The sequence below is a fragment of the Centruroides vittatus genome, unplaced genomic scaffold (assembly GCF_030686945.1).
Source record: "Centruroides vittatus isolate TY-2023 unplaced genomic scaffold, ASM3068694v2 contig_628, whole genome shotgun sequence".
NCBI classification, from domain to species: Eukaryota; Metazoa; Arthropoda; class Arachnida; order Scorpiones; family Buthidae; genus Centruroides; species Centruroides vittatus.
Genome location: NW_027122385.1, coordinates 2,159,558 through 2,184,342, shown reverse-complemented (window position 1 = coordinate 2,184,342; position 24,785 = coordinate 2,159,558). Strand labels below are relative to the sequence as shown.

Sequence of the window (24,785 nt, the reverse complement as noted above, 5' to 3'; positions counted from 1 at the left end):
AGACAGTGAAAAAGTCGTCATTGCAAACACAATATACAATTATTTTTCATATACTCCAAAGTTTTATTTGAAAAACATGCTCAAGAATATGATATTCTCGTTAGAGGCCTCCAAAACCCAAATATCGTTATAATTTCCTCCATAAGCAAAATGTTAGGCATCTTCCCCGAATCACTATACATAACTTTATTTATTTTCCCCCAAACATATTTATGTAGCTAAAATTAGTTTTGACTAATGTTAAAAGTTAAAACTAGTTTTATCTAAAATCAAAACATGTACAGCAGTAAATTAACTAGACAAAAACCCGTTTTGTCTAGTTAAAACTAGAATTTACTGCTAGTCAAAAATGAATTTGAGTTAAAACGAGTTTTAACAAAGACATCCAGTATAAACTAGTTTCAACTAGTTAAAACGCGTTCTAACTAAAAACGGGTTTTGACTGTAACATATATATACATAATATACATACATATATAAAATATTAGAGTATAAACTACAATATTTCAACATATAATTATTTTTAGAGATTAATAATGTATTCTCGTAATTTTAACTAATATAATTACTAATTAATTAAAAAGCTACTATGCAAAATGAATATCTTCTTTTAAGAAGTACATTTAATTATAAGAGAGATATAATTAAATTCTTAATATGCGATGTCAATTCGATTTGTTATTGTAAATTATTTAGTCTTACAAAATACAATAAAACTCATTATATTAGGATTATTATTTAATATTATTTCAATGTAGTCTATTGGGATAAAAGAACAAAAATAATTTTTATTTCCGAAATGCATTCTATTTTTAATGAAGAAGAAAATGTTAAATTTTATTTTTAACATTGTCTACCTTTCATTTATGTGTATAATTACTTCATCACATGGTAATTAACATTTATCTCTATTTTTTATCTAGAAGCAACTAAAATATCTGTAATACTTGATGAAGGAAGAGGTTTTACAACGAGTAGTTCGTTAACTTTGTATCCTAAATTGGAACAAAGCGGAACCACTTATACTTGCGAAGCTTTCCATTCAGCTCTAGAGAAACCACTTAGAGCAACAATCGCTGTTGGTGTTTTATGTGAGTGATTCTTTTAAATCTTTACACCGATGGATAATTAAATTTAATTAGATGAAAAGCTTCTAGAATTATATATTTATTACTTGGTAAAGATAATATATGTAAACGATTTAAAGTGTTTAAATTTATAAATATGTTAAAATGCAAAATAGCGTAACATAGCATAGAATATAAAGATATTAATATAAAGTAAATATGGATTTTTCACTCTAAACTAGGATAAAAACATAGTAAACAAAAATACAACTATATTTTATATCAGATCCGCCAAGTCCTCCAATAATCCAGGGATATGAAGACGATGACGTAGTTCAAGTGGATGATATGGTGGTTCTTATTTGCATATCTCGAGGAGGAAAACCAGCACCACGTATTATATGGTACCGGAATGATATACTTATAGACATGACACATTCGAGCACCGGTTACGAAACGACAAACACTTATACGTTTACAGCAGGAATCGAAGACAATAACGCTGTTTATCGTTGCGAAGTTTCGAATGCTCTTACAAAAGAGCCCTTGAAGAAATCTGTTACAATTCGAGTATTGTGTAAGTTTATTATTTTATACAATACAGCTGTTACACGAATTTACAATTATATATAATTAAATATATAATATAAGGTATATAATAAACATACATATATATACTTTTATAAAACTACTAATATTTTGTTATTCTTTACCAATAATGAATAAAACCTAATAGCTTAAATATAAATATATATTTATTTAAATAATCATCATGGCTACATGAACCTTTTTCAGATGTCTACATTAAAGGACACAACAAACAAACAAACGCTTTGCGTTTGTTGTTGTTGTAACATGTAATTTGTGTGTTGTATTTGTTGTAACATGTAACTGTTAATATGTGTCGTATACATTTATTTATTGTTGCTTTTTCTTTTGAGAGAGATCGCTAATTTCATTCACATTTTCTTTAACTTTATTTCAATGTTTAATTAGTTGAAAGATATAAATGCAGATATTTACGTAATAGTAACATAGTAATAAAAATTAAGTACTACGTCTATTAAGTGTCATTATTAAAACCTTTAAAAATCTTTTCGATAATTTATCATCATTAATGAAATTACATGTTAACGTTTCATCCACATGATTTATTGTTAAAATATTGTGTGTAATTCTTTATAACAGATATATCAATAATTTTTAATAGAGGAAAAATTCTAAATTTATATTAAAAAGCAATTATCTAAATATATAAAATTACTTGTCCTGACTGACTAAGTCACTGATTCATCATCGCCCAGAACAAACCGCTGAACCTAGAGGCGAAATTTGGTACACAGCTAGGGTACGCCATTATAATGCACACTAAGAAGAGGTTTTTCGATATTCCCTCCGCGGAGGAAAGGGAGAGAATTAAGGCTTAACCTGAAGAACGGCTTCTACTTTACTATTTTAGATGCGATTTTTTGTTTCTGGTGGTAACAACTTAATTTCCAAACGTACAATATTTACGTATTACGACATTTTAACCAAATGTTCGAAATCGTTTTAAATTCGAATTTGTTACTACATATTTGTTCGATTATAGAATGATTGCAAACGTTTTAGAAAATTGTTCAAATTGAAAACGAACGATTGCATTAGAAGGTTCTCAGTAGTAAGGGGTATGTGTAACGCAAGTAATTTTATATATTTGGGGCTGAACTGAGGGCTATTTCTATCAAATTGCAAAATCTTCGCGGGCAAAGCCGCGGGCAACAGCTAGTCTTTTTCATGAATTAAGATTACTTAATTTATCTATTAGCATTTTTCCCTTTTCTCCTTGTTGTTGGAGTACAGAACGTCAGTGTTCTATATATGAAACTAAAATAATTTACCTTCTAAATGCATTACTTACAAGTTCGTTTCCTTCACGTTTATTTATCATCACTCAATTATATAAATTAATTAAATAAATATAAGTTAATTTATTTATTAAATTTATATTAAGTAGATTCATTTAGTATATTAATAATCCAAATTATTGCGAACTTATATTTAATTTGCCCTTTCAAAGTTGATATTTGTGTTTGATTGGATTGGTTGTTGACCACGCAACTATATTTTTCTTGTTACACATTATTGAATTGTTAATCTTTTGTAGTAATTCGAGTAATTCAGTAAATTTGTTTTTAATAAAGATTGAATGAAATTCTATCATTTTGAAGCGAACTAACATTAACATAAATCTCATTATAGTTTAGTTCAAGTACTTGCGAGGTGATATTTTACAATTTCTTAAGAACCAATTATATCAAAATAATGCAATTTAGCTGCATTAGTGAGTTTTAACATTTTATAAGAATGTTAAAATTACATTTTTCAAATATGTAATAGCAGGATTCCAAAATGTGAAACTTTGATGCAATATAAACAAATAATGAACACTTATTCGTTGTTACACTTACATTTGTTGCTTAGAAACACTTGAACATAAATACTTCCTTCAGACTTCTAAGAGAAAAGTATGTAATTAGGAATAATTTTATCCTTAAAACAAAATTGCAATGCACAGAAAGTGAATAAAAAGAATTGCTGTAAATAAGTAAAATTAGGGTTTTTAAAGTGATACAGTTACGTAAAATACAGTGTTTACTGAAAAATATCATATTCTGTGAATAAATGTAGGCAGATTTAATTTAAGTGATTAGTTTTGGCACATTTGTTTGTCAAAAAGTTTTCTTTTGTATAGGATAAATTGCCTTACATTGATAATAACTTTTTTAAAAATCATTATTAGGTAACTTTCATATAATTATACCATATTATTTATTAATTTATTTATTACAGTTGTTTAAAACCAAGCATCGTTGATGCTTGTTTTAAACAACTGTAATAAATAAATAAATAAAAGCACAAGAAATACAAAAGGAAATATAATGAAGGAAAAAGAAATTATCATATTACACTTCATATGAAATGTACTATAAAAATATGCTAAACAAATCATATATTAAAAGAACAAGTAAATAAATATACTGCAAAAAAGCATTTGAAAATTATATCTATAAACATCAAAAAAATAATCATATTTGACAATTGTTTAATAGAGTACTTTTTCCGAAATTTTTTTATAAATATAGAAATAAATATATTTTTTGATAAACTTTATATATTAAAGGATAAAGTTTATCTGAGAGCAATTAATTTTAGTTGTCACAGCGATTCTTTAAATCAATTATCGCACATCACTGCTTTATTCTCTATAATGGTGAATTTTTTAAATGCTTATATAAATTAAAAGAATATTCACTCAGGCATCACTAAGCAACAATCGTAACATCAAGCTGGTATGATGACAGTTTTGTTTCTAACATGTTAGTGTTTCACATTCTACTGTTATTTCAAAAAAGGTGAAGTATTGCTAAATATCGTTGATATAATGAAATGACTACTATCTCAATTCTATTTGTCATTAACAAATTATGTAAAACATTTTGAAATTATTCCTAAGGAAATAAATACTGTACATTCATTAACAGAAGTTACAACACGCCCAGACAGAATTGTCAAATTACTACAAACTTTGACATACAGCCATACTTCAGACAGTTATGTAAATACTGCTAAATATTGCCAACAAAGTATCATAAAATCCTATGAAACTCCAGTATTTTATAAAAAAATTCTGATTATCCTATAAAATCTCAGGGACCAAAGGTTTAGAATTTTTATAAAAAATAATGTTTGGAGGTCTTTGACTGCCAAACAACATCTTTTATGATAAAGCTGCATGGTAAAACTCTCTTTCATTGTAAAGTTGTAAACAACAATTTTACAGCAAGCTAATACTCGGCCGCACATAGCTAGGGTTTCCATGTTGCTCACACTTGCATGACCTGCGCAGGCTCCAGATTTGTCACCCACTGAGAATTTGTGGAGCCAGATGAAACGCCAGTTTCTGTGATCTATGAGGATAAAGGCTCTGCAATAGTTGCACTATCTGTAGATCTGTAGTCAGACTTGCGCAGAGTAACATACGGTACCTATGTTGCATGCCAACCGTATTGACGCATATACCCAGGCAAGAGGAATCCTACGCGGTACTAAAGTCTTTTAAATTGTACCACGTCCCACAGGAAATTGTCCCTTTGCGATGACATTCAAATCACTTATTGCAAACGTCATTACTCGAACAAATACGGTTTCATTCAATTTCAACGAGTCCTTTGTGATGAATAACATTTTTGTAAATCGTGTTGTATGTAAGTCCAGAATATATTGCCTGGATACATGTGTCATAGGATTGGCATACAGGCATATAGACATAATATGCTATACTGTAACAGATTTTCCCACAGATGTTACACCTCCCACTCCAGATTCCCCAAACTCGTACATGGTCGAAGCTGGTGTCCTACTGATCCCAGAAATGATCAATTGGAGACAAATCTGAAGACTGCAATTATACGTAAATAAAAAAATAATGTCATTTCTGCGTTTCTTGGTAATGTTGGTAATGATTACAAAAATTTCAATAAAATAAAATTCTAACCAATTTATTGAAAACAAATTGTATGATCTGTTGTCTTGTGAATATTAGAAATTTATTGTTTCGTTGCAAGAAAGTACAGACATATTTCAAAAAAGAAAGTTAAGCAGTGTGAAAATCAAAAAGATTTTCAAAAAAGGGATATATTATTGTTATTAATAGAGATCGGGATATAAATCACGCAAGGCAATATTAACAGAACGTCATCGTATTACATTTAAAATTAACTTAAGTGACTTTATCTCTGCTCTTAAACATACCAACAGCTCCAAATTTCATCATTTGAACTCTGTCCTTAAAGGACGTCATTTCATAGGAATTTTAATATTGTGCAAGCGATTTCGACTAAATAGTGGTAAATGATAGAACACTTTGAATTGCATAGAGTACTCGGTGCAAATTGAATAAAATATTAAAAAGTGAGTTTTTTAATTATGTTTAAGAAGAAATTTTAATTTCACATTTATGTGAACCAAGTCAAAAATTTTAATTTTTAGTACGTTTTACACCTGAAAATGTTCTAGCATATACCACAGTTTAGTCGAAATTGCTCTCACAATGTTTTAAAGATCCTTACGAAATGACATCCTTTCTTTATGCAAAAAGTATTAGGTACAAGTTTCTTCCTCCATATTTTGTACATTTAAATACAACTAAAATTTTTTCCTATTTAAATCAGATAGAAAATAAAGTCTACTATTAATAAATTATATTTTGTATGATGATTTAAAATGTATGAAATCGATTCCTCATCATAACAAAGATATATTTTTTAAATTTACATGATGTAGTCGGACCAATGAATTTGACTATAAGTGGACCCTCGGAAGCCAATCGTGGAGACACCGTAACTCTGAACTGCAAGAGTGAATTTAGTAATCCACCCGCACAAATATCTTGGGTTGTGGACAATAATATCGTGAGATCTTCAGAAACGGATACTTATCAAACAGCCGACGGATGGGTGACTTCATCTAATCTCAGCATTTCTATCAACAGGCAGGTAAATTCTTGGATTTGTCTGAATGGTAAAAATCGTGTTTATATTTTAATAATTGTGAACATGTTACATAATATAATTTAAAATAAAGTATAGATTATATATTTCTTATATATTCTTTACGTTTATAGAGTAATATAAAAATAGATATAGATATATAATAAGTGACAGGCCCTATATATTTACAGGTGGTATTTAAAGTAAAATACTTTAATTCATGGCTGTTTAAATATAAATATTGTTATGAGATAAAGAAGGCGAGAAAGTCAGATTAATCAATAGTTCAAGAAAATTTGAAGTAATTGTAATATAGGATCTAAACTTTTTTTTTTTTTTTGTTTTAGCTATGCAATACTTTATTATAATTTCTTAAGCATAGATTTTCTTATAATTTCATTCATTGTAGATGACTTCTCTTTAGAATAAGCAGAATAACTGTAAGAATTTCGAGATATTATAAGTTAACAAGTCTACTATTAACTCCCTATGGTTTGGAATAAGTTAACGGGTTTCTATTTAAGTCAATGATAAAAAGATATTACTTCATGTTTGTCAATTCAAACATTAAGTAAAAACCCAACTAATTTTCTGTTACTTGCCTTTCGCTAAGAAATTTCATAAATTCAAATAAGATTCACTTCTCCTTTTTCATCACTCGTTGATGAATATTTGCAAAATAATTTTTAATCGCAATTTTAATGAATGTCAGCGTGACTTTTTTTTCTACACATTTTATCTGTCATGTCGAGTTGATGTTTATGTTATAAACCTAAGGAATTTTACATGAAATACGTTTTACATCTACATCATCGTTTAAGTGGAAAACCAATTAACAGAAGTTCTTCTTTTTATATATTAAATTTTAATTTCAAAAACTTAATTTTTTTATTTTGTAATAATTATATCAGTTACATGGACAATAAATCACTACAAATCAATTAAAATTAATACATAAAAATTATATTAACACCAAACATATCAAATTTATTATTGAACGCGTTGTATTGGGTACGAATGACAGATCTAATTTTATAAAAAAATAAATAGATGATAAATAAATAAACGAACGTCACTTTTTCTGCCATATTAGACCTGAGTATAGAATAAAATAACTGTTCTTTGTTTACTTTAATCGTTATTCTTTATTTAAAAAATTTGCATACAATTATGATAATTTAGTAGATTTTCTTAAAACAATGTGTCTTTTGTGTTTGGATGTTTAATAAAACTTTTAGCATTTAAAAATGATACAAGTTCATTGAATTAATTGATTAAGAATGACAACTATATAGTAACCAATACTAATTTTATAGTGACTATTACATTTTTTTTAACATGTTCAAATGTAATCAGTATAGCTACTGACAATGTATATCAGTAATTGTTTTCTGACAACAAAGCTGTCAAACTCTTAATAGAATATCATATGAAAAGTTGTCGTAAGTTTACTCTGTTGAGTTTAAATTTTAAGACATAACATAAAAAGAGTTTCAGTTTAAAGGTTAACTTACTCAGATATTTAAATAACAAGATTATGTAATATGTGTGTAATTCACATGAAACAGAACAGTTATTTGCGAGGTTGAGGCCGAAGTATTAAGCGTGAAAACGTCTACGTCAGACGTTCAGCGCCGCTTTCCTGTAAGCCTAGAAATTTGGCAATGGCGTTTGGAATGTCAAGCATGATTCCCCTGACTATCCAAACACCATTGTCAAACTTCTACGCTTACAGGAAAGCGGCGCTGAACGTCCGACGTACACGTTTTCGCGTTTAAAACTTCGGCCTCAACCTCCCTATTATCTTTTCATATTTGAAAATTTCAAGAATGGCATTCGTTTGCATAAAAATACACAGTATTTACAGATTCGAATTCAGTTCGATATGAAGCATATATTATCCGTAGTTCCTTGAAAAGTAGTGTAGATCAGTGGCGTGCAGTGACATTTGATCATAGGGAAGCTGTGCCAGCCTTGGATAAAATCGTTGGAAGCGATATACTATATATTGGTGTGTAGCATCCACGAACTAATCCACGAGGTTGGTGCTCTGTAAAACGCATGCGCGAATGCGTACAATTTGGCTGTTTTACACGTTTCGTTACAGATATTTTCGCCGTGGAAGCTATCCCGTATTCGACAATACAGCACTTCCATTAGAAATATGCATGTACGAATTTATATTCCAATATACAATAGCAATCTTATCATTGTTTTTCACGTGTAATATAGAAATGTCTAATAAGATACACGTAGTTTGAATTTTAACGTACTTTGAATTTTAATTACTTCAAAGTACGTTAAAATATGAAAATAATCGCACAATATGTATTTATATTTTAAAAAATATAAGGGAAGTGGCGCTTCCACAGCTTCCATGGACGGCACGCCACTGGTTTAGGTCTATATAGAGATGAAACGATTGAAAAAATAATGGAAACGAGTTTTCATTACGATTTATTATTATTATTATTTGTTTGGAAGTGTAGAAATAGTCCTATAGATGTTTTCTGAAATACTCGGACTTAAAACTCGAACTTTGTTGACCTGTTAGATCAACAAAACTTTCTAAGAAAATGCCATTCACTGAGAAAACATTTGTACGAGTACAAGTTATATATAATCAGTATTACAAACAAGAGTCTTGTGTTGTCTTACACGGTTGCGGGTATAATCTGTAGTCGAAATTTATCGCATTCCTCTTTTCTGCCAAATTTCAATCTGTTTTTCATATAAAACCACGACAATTTTAAAATTATAAATTTTATTATACGATCTATTGTACTCTTATTTGGAAGATTTCGTAACAAGAAATAAATTATGAAACATTTTATTGAACTTAAACACAGAAATTCATTAATATCTATTTGAAACAAGTGTTAGTGTATTTTAGAATAATTACACTGAATTATAAAAATATAAATACCCTGAAATACGCAAATATTCACATTTATTACAGTTGCTACAGGTAATGTCCAAAAGGACAAGAAAGGTCCTCCTCAAAAGCAAACTCTGAGATAAAAGAAGCAAAACAATAAACAATCAACGACAAACAGACAGATAATTGTAAAAATATGTTTGTTTTATTCTTATTGAAAAATTTATGTTTTAGAATAACATGCAAATACATATTATTAAATATATGATAAAAATAAAAGCGAAAATAATGAATGCATTTTTCAAAAAAGATAAGCTGTTTAAAATTTTAAAATACAATCTCTTTTTAAAAAATGAGGATTACTTACAAACGAAAGCTTCTTAAATAGAGTCCATATTCTAAGAATATATTAAAGGACACTTAAGTACTACAATACGTTGTGAGAGTTTAATATCAGTAGCAGTTGTCATATCAAAAGAAGATAAATAGTTTCCTGTAGAAACTACTCACCATTTTTGATATAATAATTATATTAATGACCCAAATTGATTAGCTACTATTTAAATGAATTACATAAATATTTGAAATAAACACTGCAAATTCATATCAAGAAGCTAGTTTTCTTTTTATAAATCTCAATTGTTTTTGAGGTTTTTTTTGGCTCCATTATAGGAAGAAATGCACATGTTTCAAGTCTTCTTTGCAATAATCAATTAAATTAGTGTAAGTATAATACTGAACATGTTTGAATTGTCTAAGTGTAAAAAATTAGTTGTTGCCACTAGAAAGTCTACTCGGCTAACACCAATTCATAAGTGAAACTTCCAAAGACTTAAAAGCTAAACACTCAATTTTCAGAGGTTTTTCGGGAACGCTTGAAAAGTGGGTCCTATTATTTGGACAAAAAGTTGTTTGTCCAAACTACATGTTCACCACGTTTCCTTCGATTCTGAGACTTGAACATTTGGCCCTCTGTTTGTGAGTTTCGGTCCAACCAATCTATATTTAGACTGGAAGAATTATGTTTGTACAAATTGCATACAGGTTTCAAAAACTATAAAATGGAATATAGTGTATTTCTAGTTCTAATAATAAAAATATTTCGTTTTTGTGATTAACTAATGTATGATTAAGTTTTTACCTATCGTAACAATACACTATGAAAGTACAAAGTTAGGCAATTTTATATTGATTGGAAAAATTCTAGATACGTAAATATTTTACAAAATGTATAAAATGTGTCTTGATAAATTTAATAATAATCACTTTTCCATGGTTTGATTCATTGGTGGGTATGAGGGAGGATCATGGTCCTGTCCTCCCCATTGGCACAAAAAATAAATAAATGATAACAGTCTCTGTTCGAACTTCAAAAAGTTTTTACAAACATTTATGATGGTCCAAGGCGATATAATTTTTACACACTTGTTAATATAAGGTACTTTTTAATTATCCAAACATTTTTAATATTTGAGTTAGCTTTCCTTTGGATTCTGCATACGCTGCTGGTTTAATTGGTGTAGAAAACAAAATTCATGACGTCTGATACCGAGTTTAATCATTTACCGATTTATTACGGTTTTCTGCAATATATATATATATATATATTCTAGAATTGTTATTTATTTACGTTTTTTCCTATAATGTTTTTACTTTACGACCGTTACGTATTCATAACAAGGGAAAGTAATGGAATCGTGCAAAATTTGACGCTCCGGGTTTTTTGTAAATCTTCCCGTTTTGTGACCCCCGAAATTCAAAAAAAGTAGAAAAAAGCAAAACAATTCCTTGGGTGTATGTGAATGTATGTGTGTATTGGCGTCTATTTTGTTTAATATCTCAGGGTAGAGTCAGTGGTGATATTCAGCGGGTTCGCACAGGTTCGGCCGAACCCGTTGCTAAAATTTTCAGTTTCCCGACCCTTGTTAAACACACGGAACATTTCTCAATGGTTTTGTTTTTTTTTTAATATATTAAAATATACACGTATTATATTCTGTAATACTACTAAACTAGAGCCTTATACCCCGTTCGCACCGAGCATTTCAATCTACATTGCGAACAAGGTCGGGGACTATGTCTTGGTGCGATCTCTCTCGACCGTTTCAATCTCGACCAAAACGAGGTTTAATCGCGATCGATTAAAGAGAGTTCTTGAAACTAGATCCAGTCATAAGAGAGATCCCACAATCTCACGCGCGCGAGATAATACAAGATGGCCGTGGAACACATGTCGGGCTATGGACAGCGAAATAAAAAGGAAACTTTATTTCGAGAGACGATGACATGTGTCTACTAAGAGTAGTGCGATTCGGAGTAAAAAATTTCTCTGCCAAAAAAAAAAAAAAAAAAAAAAAAAAACGTCGACAGCACTAATATACTATTGTTACCTGGTCTTCGCACAGGGCTCGTTACGTTCCAAATACGCCACTGATTATTAGATATATCGGAAGAAAAAGTATTGTATTTATTTCTAGCCAAAACTTCCATTTCGTTTGTCGGTGATTGTCAGGGAAAAATTTTCTGCTAGCGAACCCTTGTTAAATATTTCGAATAACACCACTGGGTAGGGTAAGGATTAAAACAGAAAATTAATTTGGCACGGTAACTTGTGTATAAACGGCATTGATGCCATTAAATTTTAGTGATGAAAAGTCTAGGGGAAGGAGAGATTGAGGAGATCACGTGTCGTATCTCGCGTGGGATTAGGCTTAATAAAGATTTTACTTATTGTTAGCATTTACAGAACTTTATAAAACTCATCTCTACTCTCAAAATTAAGTCCTTTGCTATTTTATATTAATTAAAAATATATAAAATTTTTATAACAAAATCTCAGAATAGATGGCGCAGATATAATTTTATTAATTTATTTATGGTTAATAAATAAAAAGTGATTTTTAAAATAAAATTTCATAGCAGCAGGGAAAGTTACTCAACTCGTCTTTTGTATATTTTTCTCCTTAAATTCAGAGTGACAAAAAATATACATTAGTCACTATAATGATTAAATATTTGCTTAAAAATCCATTTAAATACTTAGAATTCAATCCTCTCCCGGATTCGATTCTGAGGATACAGAATCGAATCCGGGAGAAGATTGGATTGATAGAATAAGACAATGCAATAGAAATGCGATCTGCCAAGGGGTACTTCCCAGCAGAACTGCTAATGAGAAAATGGCTCCTTTTCTAGATACACCAAGGAAACCTGGAAAAGACTTCATGTAGTCAGCTGGTTTGATGAAGCGCGAACCAGCGAGCAAGTGTTACAGTGTTCAGTGATTTTATCTATTTGGCCAATGGTGGGCCCAATGTCTAACAAAGCAAAGCCACTCACTCGTTTTTTGACCTGGAATTTCTAAGATACGCTGTTAATCAGCATGGAAAATAGAGAACAATGTTTTTGCAGTCACTGTGACAACAAACAAAATCGTTGGAATTTTCAAAACCTTCCTTAGATTAAGGAACGTTTCACTTCTTTCACCAACGCTTCACTTCTTTCACCAACGTTCTTTCATCAGCGCTTGAAGGATTTGATTTTTTTATTCACTACCATCTCCGATTCTTGTTCACTACATTATCACTTCTGCTATGAATTCGTGTTTATCGATGCATTCAAAAATTGACTCATTAGTTTTGTACAGAATCTGACCTTTGGCCTTATTAAAGTTTGATTGCCTTTGAAATAAAACCGTCGAAATTGCTAAGAATTTTGCTATCTCAATGAATCTAGATCCGTTGAGTTCTAAAAATGTTAATATACTTCTGACGACTCAACTTCGACGTTGGTTCAGTGTTGCTTCTTGCTTAAACTTGGAACACAGGTAGTTGTTGTGATTCTCCATAAGAGATTTTGTCTTCTTAAATACAGTAGACTCCTATAACACGGGTTCATATAACACGGATTCGTATAACAGGGCGAAAAAATTGCGATCGTGTTCGTATAACACGCTAAAAGAGACTCGTATAACACGGTAAAACGTCATCGCCGACTCGTTTCGCAACAGGATTGGTCGAGTCTGGACCAATAGCGGATATTGTACAAACCGTTGAGTTTAAACGAACACTTGACCTATTAAAAAACATTTATTATTTAACGTCCATAAAAAGTACAGTTATATTGATGATATCTCCAAGTTAAGTTATTTTTTGCGAAAAATTCGCTGATCAGGAAATACGCGCTCGCCGTTCGATGAGCCTCTCAGCGATGAAAACAAGCTTAAAGCAATGGCGTCGTCGAACGGTGCACACTCGGTATGTAATCCTACAATTTTTTGTTTATAGCATAGTTTATATGGATTATTCCCAAAAAATTATACGTGTTTTGGAAATGTTGACTCGAATTAGTCTAGAATCGATTAATTTTATGGAAGAAAACCTTTTAAACAGCCATAGCCCCTAAACTGCACACGTGCCGGGCTGTGATTGGCTCGTATTTAAGTGACTCTTACAACACGTAACGTATCTACCGTGTTATAGGGGGGTCTACTATATATTGTGGAACACTTTACTAGCCGAATCCTTGATGATTTTAGTTTTTTCAAGGAGTTTTGTGCAAAGAACACAGCGTCAGTCCGGCACAGGTCATCTCGCTGAAGAGACAAATTTAGAGGTGTTAAAATTATATGACACCAGAAGAATTTGGCAGCGAGTTTGAAGTTCGCAGTTTTAAATAATATTTACAGTATTAGTTAACAAGTTTCGGTTGATACTTTTGTTTCGAAACGGAGTTTTTTCTAGGGCTTCTATTATACCTTTTAAAATCTTTCAATAAATTCACATGAATTAGTGACAGTCAATTCTTCTAGCTGGACAGTATTTTTTCAACATCAAGTACTACGCTTGGGTAATACTTCAGTTATAACTTTACGCAGAATAGCCATAGCTTCTAGTTTGGGAATCGGACATGTTATATAAAGATTGCCGTTCAATTTCTGTTGGCTGAAATGTATGCTGTTGAACTTACAGAAAGATAAAAGATATGAGGGACATAATGATCATAAAGAGCTAGAGGATGTTTTGCTTAAATGTAGGCTTGGGTTTCATATATTTTTCCATTTATTGCCTCTGCTCCATTATATCTTTGACCAAATAGTATATAAAAATATCAATGCATTCTTTTGTAAAAATTTGGTTGTAGTCATGACTAGATTTTTCTCCATGCAGTCTATCACAGATAAAAAGCATATAAAATAGCATTTACCGTATTTTACGGACTATAAGACGCTACATACTATAAGACGCACTTTAATTTTTAAGCATTTTTTTTGTTTAAATACATATAAAATACATATAAGATGCTACGGACTATAAGACGCACCTGAATTTTTGAGGCAATTTTTTCGAAGAAAAAAATGCGTCTTATAGTCTGTAAAATACGGTAATTAAAAATTTGTCACTTTTTTACTATATAACTCATATATGGAAAGTTGCACTAAACAATAGCAACTTTCGTCAGATAGCAGTGAGAAAGCGTTAGATTTATTAATAGTTTTTACTAGCTTTTACAAGATTTTTTGTGAAAAACATGTGACTTCATTTTGTATTCTATTGCTAGTATATACTGCATTTTTTGACGAGGTCTCCAAATGTTTTTTAATAAGTCACCTATTCTGGAAGATGAGCCGGAAATTGTTAAACAGGCACTTCACGCGTTACTTGATCATTTTTCTTTGATCGTCTCAAGGATATATCTTGCTGTCCACAAAATATTACCGTTTCTACAATAAACATACATTTTGCCCTGATTATTTTTTCTAAAATTTTCCTGTTCCATTAAGCCACTTCTGTGATAAACAATCAATTTGAGCTTTGATATAATTGGCTACTTTCTTCAAATTTTTGTGTGGTTCATTTACCATTTCCTTGGGGGGATTGAGAATCGACATCATCAGTACAGTAGAGACTCGTTAATCGGAACCCCGGTATTCGGAACGATTTTCAGTCGGACTGTGTCGTGCTGAATCGAACGTTTTTGGTACTAAATTTACTTCTAGAGTATAATTTTCATGTTTTTATATTCTTCAATATATTTATTTTGTTTGTACAAAATGCAGAAATAATTTTTAACGATATGATAGCCTCGATTATTATTATAAAAATTTTCGTTAGGCTTAAAATCGACGAAAATTTAACACGAAGCGATACGCAACGGAGAAAAATTCAACACGAAGCGACACGCAACGGAGAAAAATTTGAACATCGGACAGGTTAATATATTTTTTCGTACATAATCCGTAATCGGAACAAATCCCTAATCTGAACAACCCCAGTCCTCAATTGATTCCGATTTTCGGTTCACTACTGTATTTATAAACAGCAAGACATCATGCTTTACAGAACAATATATGCTCCTTTCTGGAGAAAGCTAGCCAATGAACTATCTTTACCAAATACTCATCCGGGAAAAATCATGTGGATTTATATGCATTGGGGATACTTGTTTCCAATTTGTCTTCAAAAAGATGGTGTAAGATATTGCTTGTTGGTTGGTCGAAACTTGTTCCGGTCAGAAGTTTGTGTTTCATCAGTTGCCTGTGCTGGTTTTAAGACTTCATTGTTGTATGTACCGGATTTAATTGAGAAGTACATTCTGGTTTTGACTGTAAGTAAACAAATAAAGCTTATTTAATTTTCTCTTTTATTTATTTATTTTTATAGATTTTAAAAAATATTTACCTCTTCAGTATATTGTTTTTTACAAAACTAGTTTAACAAAGAATTTGGTCGTTTACTCAAGATTTACTCAAGATTAGAATTAGGATTAACCTTGTTTACCTATGATAGGAGCATAGAAAAAGCAACAAGGTTGAACTGAAAATGAAAGTGTTTGCATCACTATTTTATGGAATTACAGGTTTCTTCATTCAAGAATTTTATTTAATACTAAACGAAATGTTTACACTGCTAAGCCACTATTTCAGTTATTAAATCTTCAGTTTTTAACGCGAAATAGCTCAATCTGCACAGAAGTACCGTTTATCCTTATACCCTCATATACCATTCTAAAAATCTTCTCTACATTCTACAAACTTCCGTTTTTTTATGACCGTTTATGACCTTCAATCCATTCTCTTCGGTAACAAAACACTATCGAATCTTTGTAAAACTTTTCAATTCGTTCGTCCTTACATTTTTTCTCAAACTTTAAGCTTATTTTTTATAATTGTATTATCTAGTAACATCGTTAATAGGTTTTAATTAAGTTAACGAGTTGCGTTTTTACCTATTTTGTAAATTACATTTTTCAATTTATTTTCAAATGGGGTTAAGCTCCCGACAAAACTCTCTGCACTTTCTTGGTCTGAAGATGTACCGCCAAATCTTTGATTCGTCACTTTTTCGCTGCGATAAGTGCCTCAACAGACAAAACGAATACAGTAGATCTAGTGTTATGCTGATTGTTATACACGGATTAGTGGTTAATACACGGACTGTTATACACGGACAATGGTTAGTTTAATCTATTCTTATTTTAATATGACTCTTAAGTCAGCAAACCGTGTATTTCCAGCTTCTGACATTGCAAACAAAACTGCCGAAAGCTACTCATTGTGATGAATTAATATCTTGATTTACAAGTAGTTTGTACAAGTGGTGTGTGTACTCGATACTGCTGATAGGCATTATCATGTTATATCCTAACGACAGATACTATTATACAATATATACGTTCATTTTGTATATCGAAAAATAAACTGAATATATACCTTCACCTGTTCCGGTGTTTTAGCATTAAAACTTGTTTTGCATTTAAAATAGAGAAGATTACTCTAACTTTCTCTTAATGTTTAAAAGAATAACTATACATGAGATAGAAATTGTAAAAACAAAATTCATAAAGCAATATTTTATGTTTGATTTATATTTTTTTGCAATATTTTCTAATAAATGTGAAAAAATGAAAATAAATAATAAATAAGCAAACTAAGTGATAAAATGAATAAGACGACACAAAAACATAAATATGAGCAGAAGAGAATCAAAAGTTTATTCTAAAAACAAAAGCGGGAACTTGAACGAAAAAAAAAAACTTTTCGAATAAGTAATTAATCTATCTAAAAGGTTTTTAAATCTATTAATATTTCTCTGATATTCATATCTTTCCATCTTTTAATCTTAAAATGCAAATAATATTTGAAAAAAGAAATATCTTTTTTATTTTAATTCAGGTTTGAGATCTTTTATAATTGAAGGTATTCAATGTTTTGTGAAAAACAATATTTGAAATAATGCAAAAGTTGAAAAGTAACGTACACTGATATCCCGATATATTTATTCAAAGGTTTGCTGCATATTAAAGATTATCGTAAATTTTAACTACGATAATTAACTTAAAATTGAGTTTTCGGATTAGGTCGAATTGTTCAACACTACATGAAAAAATTAATCTCAAAGTGAATAAAAAATTACAATACTGTTTTGTTAATGATCACAATTTAAATAGAAAAATTCTTTAAAAAGTTCTTAAGCTTTAGTAGTTTAATTATATGTTTAAGTAAAATTAATAGTGCAAATGATTTTAAATAATTATTTTTATTTAAATAATTTCTAAATTAATACAGGCCTAAGTGTATTTTTGTATGTAAAAGCTGAACTTGTATATTACAAAATATGTAATATAATAAGTGACTTTATGAGATGCAACCTTCCGAAAAAAATTATTCCTCTCTTATATTATTAAAAATAACATTAAAAATAAATCATTTTAACAGTTGATTTTTATCAATTTAGTATTACATAGATTTTAAAACGACAGATTTAAAAATGAAAACATTATAATACTTTCTTCTAAGAATAATAAAATTGACATAATACAGCTTAACAAAAGAATAACATCAATATTTTTTTAATATCTGAAAATATTATTATTAAAATGAATTCAACTCGTTATAAATTCACATTAAATTCTTATAAAAATGAAAGTTTAACCGGAATTTTAAGATTATTACTTATAATTATAAAAATAAACAGAACAGTATCTTTTGGCATTAATAGGGAAATTCTAGATTTGACAAAAGCAAGAGTTAAAAAACAAAAATCATATTTTATACGGTAAAAAGAATAAAGTAAGTAATTTTAAAATTAATATCTTTTCTACCAAAGTGATCTTATTATAGAGAAGCTACCTGTATCTTACAGTAGAGTTAAAATTGTAGCAAAGTCATTAATGTTTAAGATTGATTATCTCACTTGACTTTTAAAATATATATTCTTATTCTTTGCTCTCTTATTCTTATTCTGTCGTATGTAATGTCGTCTCTGTGACTTGTAGAAATGTTACCCTATTAATTTTTAAAATTATTTAAATTAACTTGGAAGTATCTATATATCATTGTGTAACATGAAATATATAACTTTTGTATTGCCAATAGAACTTTTAGAATTGTTTTAAAACGTAATAATAAAGAACATTTGAATTTTTTTGTTGTTTGGACTAATGCTTTCATATATGTTGATAAATAACATGGGATACAAATAGTTTATTGACTTTCTCTCAACGTGATCAGTCCTCAGATACGTAACAACTAATTTTTTTGACCTGATTACTTGAAGATCAATATATAAATAAATAAAAAATTGTAACTTTCATAAGCTACAAAATTGCTAAGTTAATTACAAAATGACTAATTGCAAAATTAATCTAACGAACGTATTTAATGTTATTGTAATAAAGTAATAGAATTATCATAGCGGAATATGGTACAAGCATATTTAATATTTAAAAAGTTTATAATTAAAGGTTATCATGCTATATATCAAATTAAGAAAATTACAGTTTTACATAAATCACTTAAAAGAAAATTTTAATATTTTTATTATTTGTGTTGTATAAATATTGCTTTAAACCATTGAAATATCGATTAGTTTGATGCAAGGAGGGTAATTTTCCCCCGAGATTTAGTTGTTTTTTTCTTTTTTCCAATAATTTGAATATAAAGAAAAATATTTTGTAAGGAAAAATTTATTTTAATAGTCGTTATACTGAAGTAATTACAGCCTGAACGCAACGGGAACGCTCTTCTAGTTTCTAAAGTCGAAGGCAGGTGCTGTACTATTGGGAAAATCCACAGTTTTTACTTTCCCGGCTGTTATAACAGAGGAAATGTATGGCAATTCGGCAAAAAATGACACCCTCAGACTTTTACATTTCTTTACTTAGGTCACTTAAACATTGGGAAATGCAAAAAACTTCGATGGTAATTTCTGTATGTATGGATGTTAGTGTGTGGCATGGTTTTGTTCACCCTATTTGAAGCTTTAATAATTCCTGTGCATTTTGTCGAAAATTTCTAAAATTTTGCCGAGAGGTTTTTTTTTTTATTAGAAAGATTCATGCTATGATTTAAGGTCGAAAGGTGGTGAGAAAATGAGGTCACGTGTGTCTCCAGTAGGGACAGACTTAATGACGATTTTACTCATTCATAATTTTTTAAAATTCATCTCTATCCTCAAAATTAAGGTTTTTGACATTTTATAATAGTTAAAAATCTAATAAGGTTTTTAATAATATATGATAACAGATGGCGCCATCAAAATTTTAAATGTTGCTGGAAAACTTGAGCAACTCGTTGCTGGTTTAGTTAGGTTTGTAAGAGCTTTAGTTTATTTTTATGCGTGTTCATTATTCATTTCCATTCTGTTATTCACTGCACATAAGTGAATAATAGGATGTAAACCCGTTTATGAAAAATAACAAGATTTTAGTGAATCAATTAATTTATTAGTGGATCTAAATCATTTATGTTTTACCTTATCTTTCACGCATTCTTGATTTCAAGCAAAATGTTTACAAATAACCAATATAAATAATAAATTTAATAAATGAAAATTGTTCTTTAGCGATTGAGCTACAATTTAAAAAAAATTATAGACCTATAAATTCGTCCATCTGCCCTTCCTTAATCTCGAGAACAATGTTAGACAGATGAAATTCGAGAACAGATGTGGAAAACTTAGGAGACTCGGAATAACAACATACGAACTTCTTCAGAGCGGAAGTCACGTGATTTCAATACAAAATTTTTACCGGAACAGAATTACATGAATGACCGGCCTGACTCTGTTGTTATCAGGAAAAACATAATGTACAGGGGCAAGAAACTAATAATTTGAAATACAAATCATATATTTTAAATTAAATAAATTAAAAATATGATTAAAAATTGCAGCTCGGCATTATGACGACCTCACAATTTTTGCTTGTTATAACTTAATTCTTAATAATAATATTTACTTCTATAATTTAAATATTCTATAATATTTACGTAGCCTATATTAAATTTGTAATATTTTATATCTTATACATATAGCTCATATTGTATTTAGTAATAACTCTTTTGTATACTGTACTCCCAATTGAAGCAAAGTTCATAAATGTAGTTTCATAGTATCAGAACTTAATAGCACAGGATCCATTTTCTAAATTAAGACATATTTCATGATTACTTGCAGAATGCTTATATGAAATTTTGTCATGGTTTTGAGCTACCATAAATCTAGAAAATTAATATAAGCTGATATAATAGGTTGGCTTATAATCTAGTATATTGGCTTATATGATATTAACAGTCCGTTTGACTGTAGTTTATTAAGCATTAATCATTATTTGTTGGACATAAAATATGTCTTAGTACATAAATGTGTCTAATTTTAGTGACAAATAGAATTTAATAATCATTTATACCATTACGTTTATAAAATAAAAAATAAATTAGTTACTATTAAGAATAAATAATATTATTTAACTATTTTGTAAATAATATTTATGCTTCAAATATATCTTATATATTTATAATATAGTTTTAATTCTTATACATACAGTCTTTTCAGTCAGAAAGGTAAGTTTTGCTCCCTTCAGACAGTCGTTAAAATATCAATAGAATTAATAATTAATAGATAAAAATAGCGTTTCCTTAATGGTTTAATTTGTAACACTTTCATATGTTTCATATATAAAATATTGAATTATGGGTCCCTTTTTCTATTTGGGGATAGGATCAAATTATCTTTCTACGCCTCCTTCTACCTGAGTTTATGGCCTTATACCTTTAGCTATAACTAAAATTAAGTAAATTATTGAGCTTATACTGTAATCTATATTTTATATTCACAACGATAACTGTTGTTACGTAACTATATAAACCGTTGTTAATATGAAATATAGAACCGAAAACAAATTCAAATCACTTTTCTAAATGTATCTGTTTACAAAAGTTATATTTTTACTTAAAAATCATCAAAATTCCTATAAATAAAATATTCTTCTTACTCTTTTTAAAATATTAAAATACGTTTATGTAAGTGCTGGATATTTATTTTTCACTCATATCAATGAATTATTTCCATTTAAGTTATATAATTATATAAATTACTGCCTTATACATAAATAATCTTAATTTCTGTATGTTTATTTTATTAAGTTTTAATCCATTTTTTCAATAAAATTTAAAATGATTGTAAAAATAATTTTTTACAATCATTTTAAATTTTTTAAAATGATTGTAAAAAATTTTTAAAAATTAAAATTAGTTTTTAAAAAATATTTTTTAAAAACTAATTTCCTATATAACATATAATTTCAAATAATGGTAATAGTATAACAATTGTAAAAATGATAATGTGTATATAAACTTTTTACTTTCATATAATTAGTTTAATAAATAAGAAAATATAAAATTTATATTTTTCAGACACAAATTAATGTTCTATTTAATTTTTTCAATGATGTTTGATCTGAATAAATTTATTTAAATAAATGTATTAAGAACAAGAATTTAAAAAAGATCTTTATGAGAGATTCTTTATCTAAATAGGAATTAAGATAAATTTAAATAAAATAATCGTTTTATGATATATTAACAATATGTTCTAACATTTAAAGCTAGGTAATAAAATTATTATTTAGCTTTGATATACTGTATTTCAAATAATTAAAACGTGTAAAATAGTTTTTTATCGTTTTCAACGATCATCACGAAACGATTTAAATTGCGAAATAAATAATTTCAATGGATTTTGAAGCTATTTATTTAGCAGTATAATTAAAAGTTTCATATATAAAATTTTTAAATCATATCTCAGTATCATATTAATGAAGTTGTAGCGTATAAAAGAAAGAATTCCATTTTGTAGCTTGTTAAAAAAAATTAATTGAAGAAAGCAATTTTGAAAACTTATTTACTTTAATTATAATGAAAAAAAGAAAAAATTTCTTAATTTTTTAAGTGTAGATGATGAGATGTATTTTTTAAAACGTTTTTGTGCTGCATTTTCTCGAAAAATGTAATTATTTTCAGAATTGTATAGAAATGAAATTAGTTAAAATTGTTTATATTCAATACACAAATGGTCAATAATAATTTAATATAATAAAATTATTTCAAAATATAATGTTAAAGATATTTTGAAAATAGTATTTCCCTTTTACTAATATTTATAGTTAAAGGAAATATTTGAGATTTTTTTTAATTTACATATACGAAACTCAAAAATTGAAGATTTTCATTTTCTAGTTTTTATTTTGAATGTAAACAAAATATAATGCAGAAAACTACAACACATTACATACAGAAAAATAAACATGTTCAGTATATTTTTGGCATTAATCGTGACAGCACATCAAGTGATTGCAATCTTTGTAGTAAAAAAATGTCCTTCAATTTTATTTAATGTACGAATCTTGGACGTTTTCATTACGCTAGAAATGAAAGCGTGTAAGATGATTTTTTAATTGGTAAAACAAATAGAAGCCGGAAGAATATTTCTATTACACGGAACACTGTTAATGATATTGTAAATATTTCGAACATTATGCGCTGGCGAATATTTTCATTCTTCCTCTAGTTCTGATTTGGCACCATGGAATTTCTGCTTATTCTTACACTCTGAGACTGACGGAAATGTTCATGAAAAAGTCAAACGTTGACTAAGTTTGCACAACGCAGTTTCTAAACCAAGATTTCGATCTGTTGATATATCGTTACAAGTGGCTCAACTGAGAAGGCGACTATATCAAAAAATGGAATGAACATTTACTCCATATTTCCGTATTGTAACTTGCTTATAATACAGAAAATGAAATGGAAACAAGTTTTAACATGAAAAGAAAGTAGAGAGTACTTCTTCTAACATTCCTTCAGATGTATAATAAAATTATTGAATAAATAACATGTAAAATCTACAATTGAAAAATTATTATTATTATTATTAAACCACAAAATCTCAAAATTTATTCTGTTTATTGTATAAAAATATATTGCAACATTTAATTTTTGCGTCTGAAGGAGTTTATTCGCCACCTTAAAGGTTTAAAATGAAATTTTTTTTTTATTAATCTTATTGTACTTTTTCTATTATGTTTATAAAATTTTATAGAAGTGAAGTAACACTTCTATTTTTTCTTTACAAACTTATAAGATAAAATAACTGTTTCGTATAATTAACTAAGTTATGTAGTTTAACCATGAAAATAGTAAAATATACAAATATAATAATTAATCTATAATATTAATAATATTTTGTTTCGTGTATTTGTTTAGTCCACTGTTTTTAGCATTCATATAGTATAATACTGTATTAATAATGCTGATTATGCACAAAGCACTAAAATACCCTTAAATATAAAATCTATAAACGATAGTATTTTAATAAATAACATAATTGAACCATTAAATATTATAGCGCTAAGTTAATTATAAACAATTTACAACGTATTATTATTGTTTTTTGGATAAATTATAACATTAGAATTAATATATTTATATTTTTTAAATTATGCTTTAAAAATAATATACAAGCAGGAAATACTGTTTAAATGCTGCTTGTTTATAGAAAATACATTAAAAAAATAAATTCAGCTGATTGTTATAACTCATTGAAGAAATTCTGTCATATTCATGCATAACAAGTGGTGAAAGCAAGTAAAGTTTGTCTTAGTTTTATATTTATGATGCTTAATGTCACCGGGCTTTCCCAGTGACATTAATCTCTATCGTCACAGGATTAATAAACGGAATCTTTGGTTTATTCATAAATTAACAACGTTAATATTTCATAATTCTTGTAAACTTCTCTCTTCTATTTATTCTTTCTGTTTACCTCACAAATGAATATTTTCTTACTTAGACAATTTCGATCCGTAACAGTCTAAAAGATAAATTTTAAATAACTTAGGAAAATACGACTAATTTTAAAAAATGTATATTTACTTATAAAAATTATTAGTTTTTTATTTAGTTTATTTATTGCTATAATTAGTAACAAGTAAAGAAGTAGGCCTACTTATTATTATTTTTTTACAGCTTAA

The 24,785-nt window shown here is 28.4% G+C and overlaps 1 protein-coding gene across 1 annotated transcript in view; it reads left to right on the top strand.

The window, feature by feature from the left end:
- The window catches only part of LOC136979553 (synaptogenesis protein syg-2-like), a 270,903-nt gene that overhangs the window by 200,919 nt on the left and 45,199 nt on the right, over positions 1–24,785 (top strand). Inside the window, exons 6-8 of the mRNA XM_067275556.1 lie at positions 924–1,091; positions 1,354–1,644; positions 6,393–6,604. Coding sequence (XP_067131657.1) covers positions 924–1,091; positions 1,354–1,644; positions 6,393–6,604 — 671 coding nt within the window. The remainder of the gene's footprint in view (positions 1–923; positions 1,092–1,353; positions 1,645–6,392; positions 6,605–24,785) is intronic.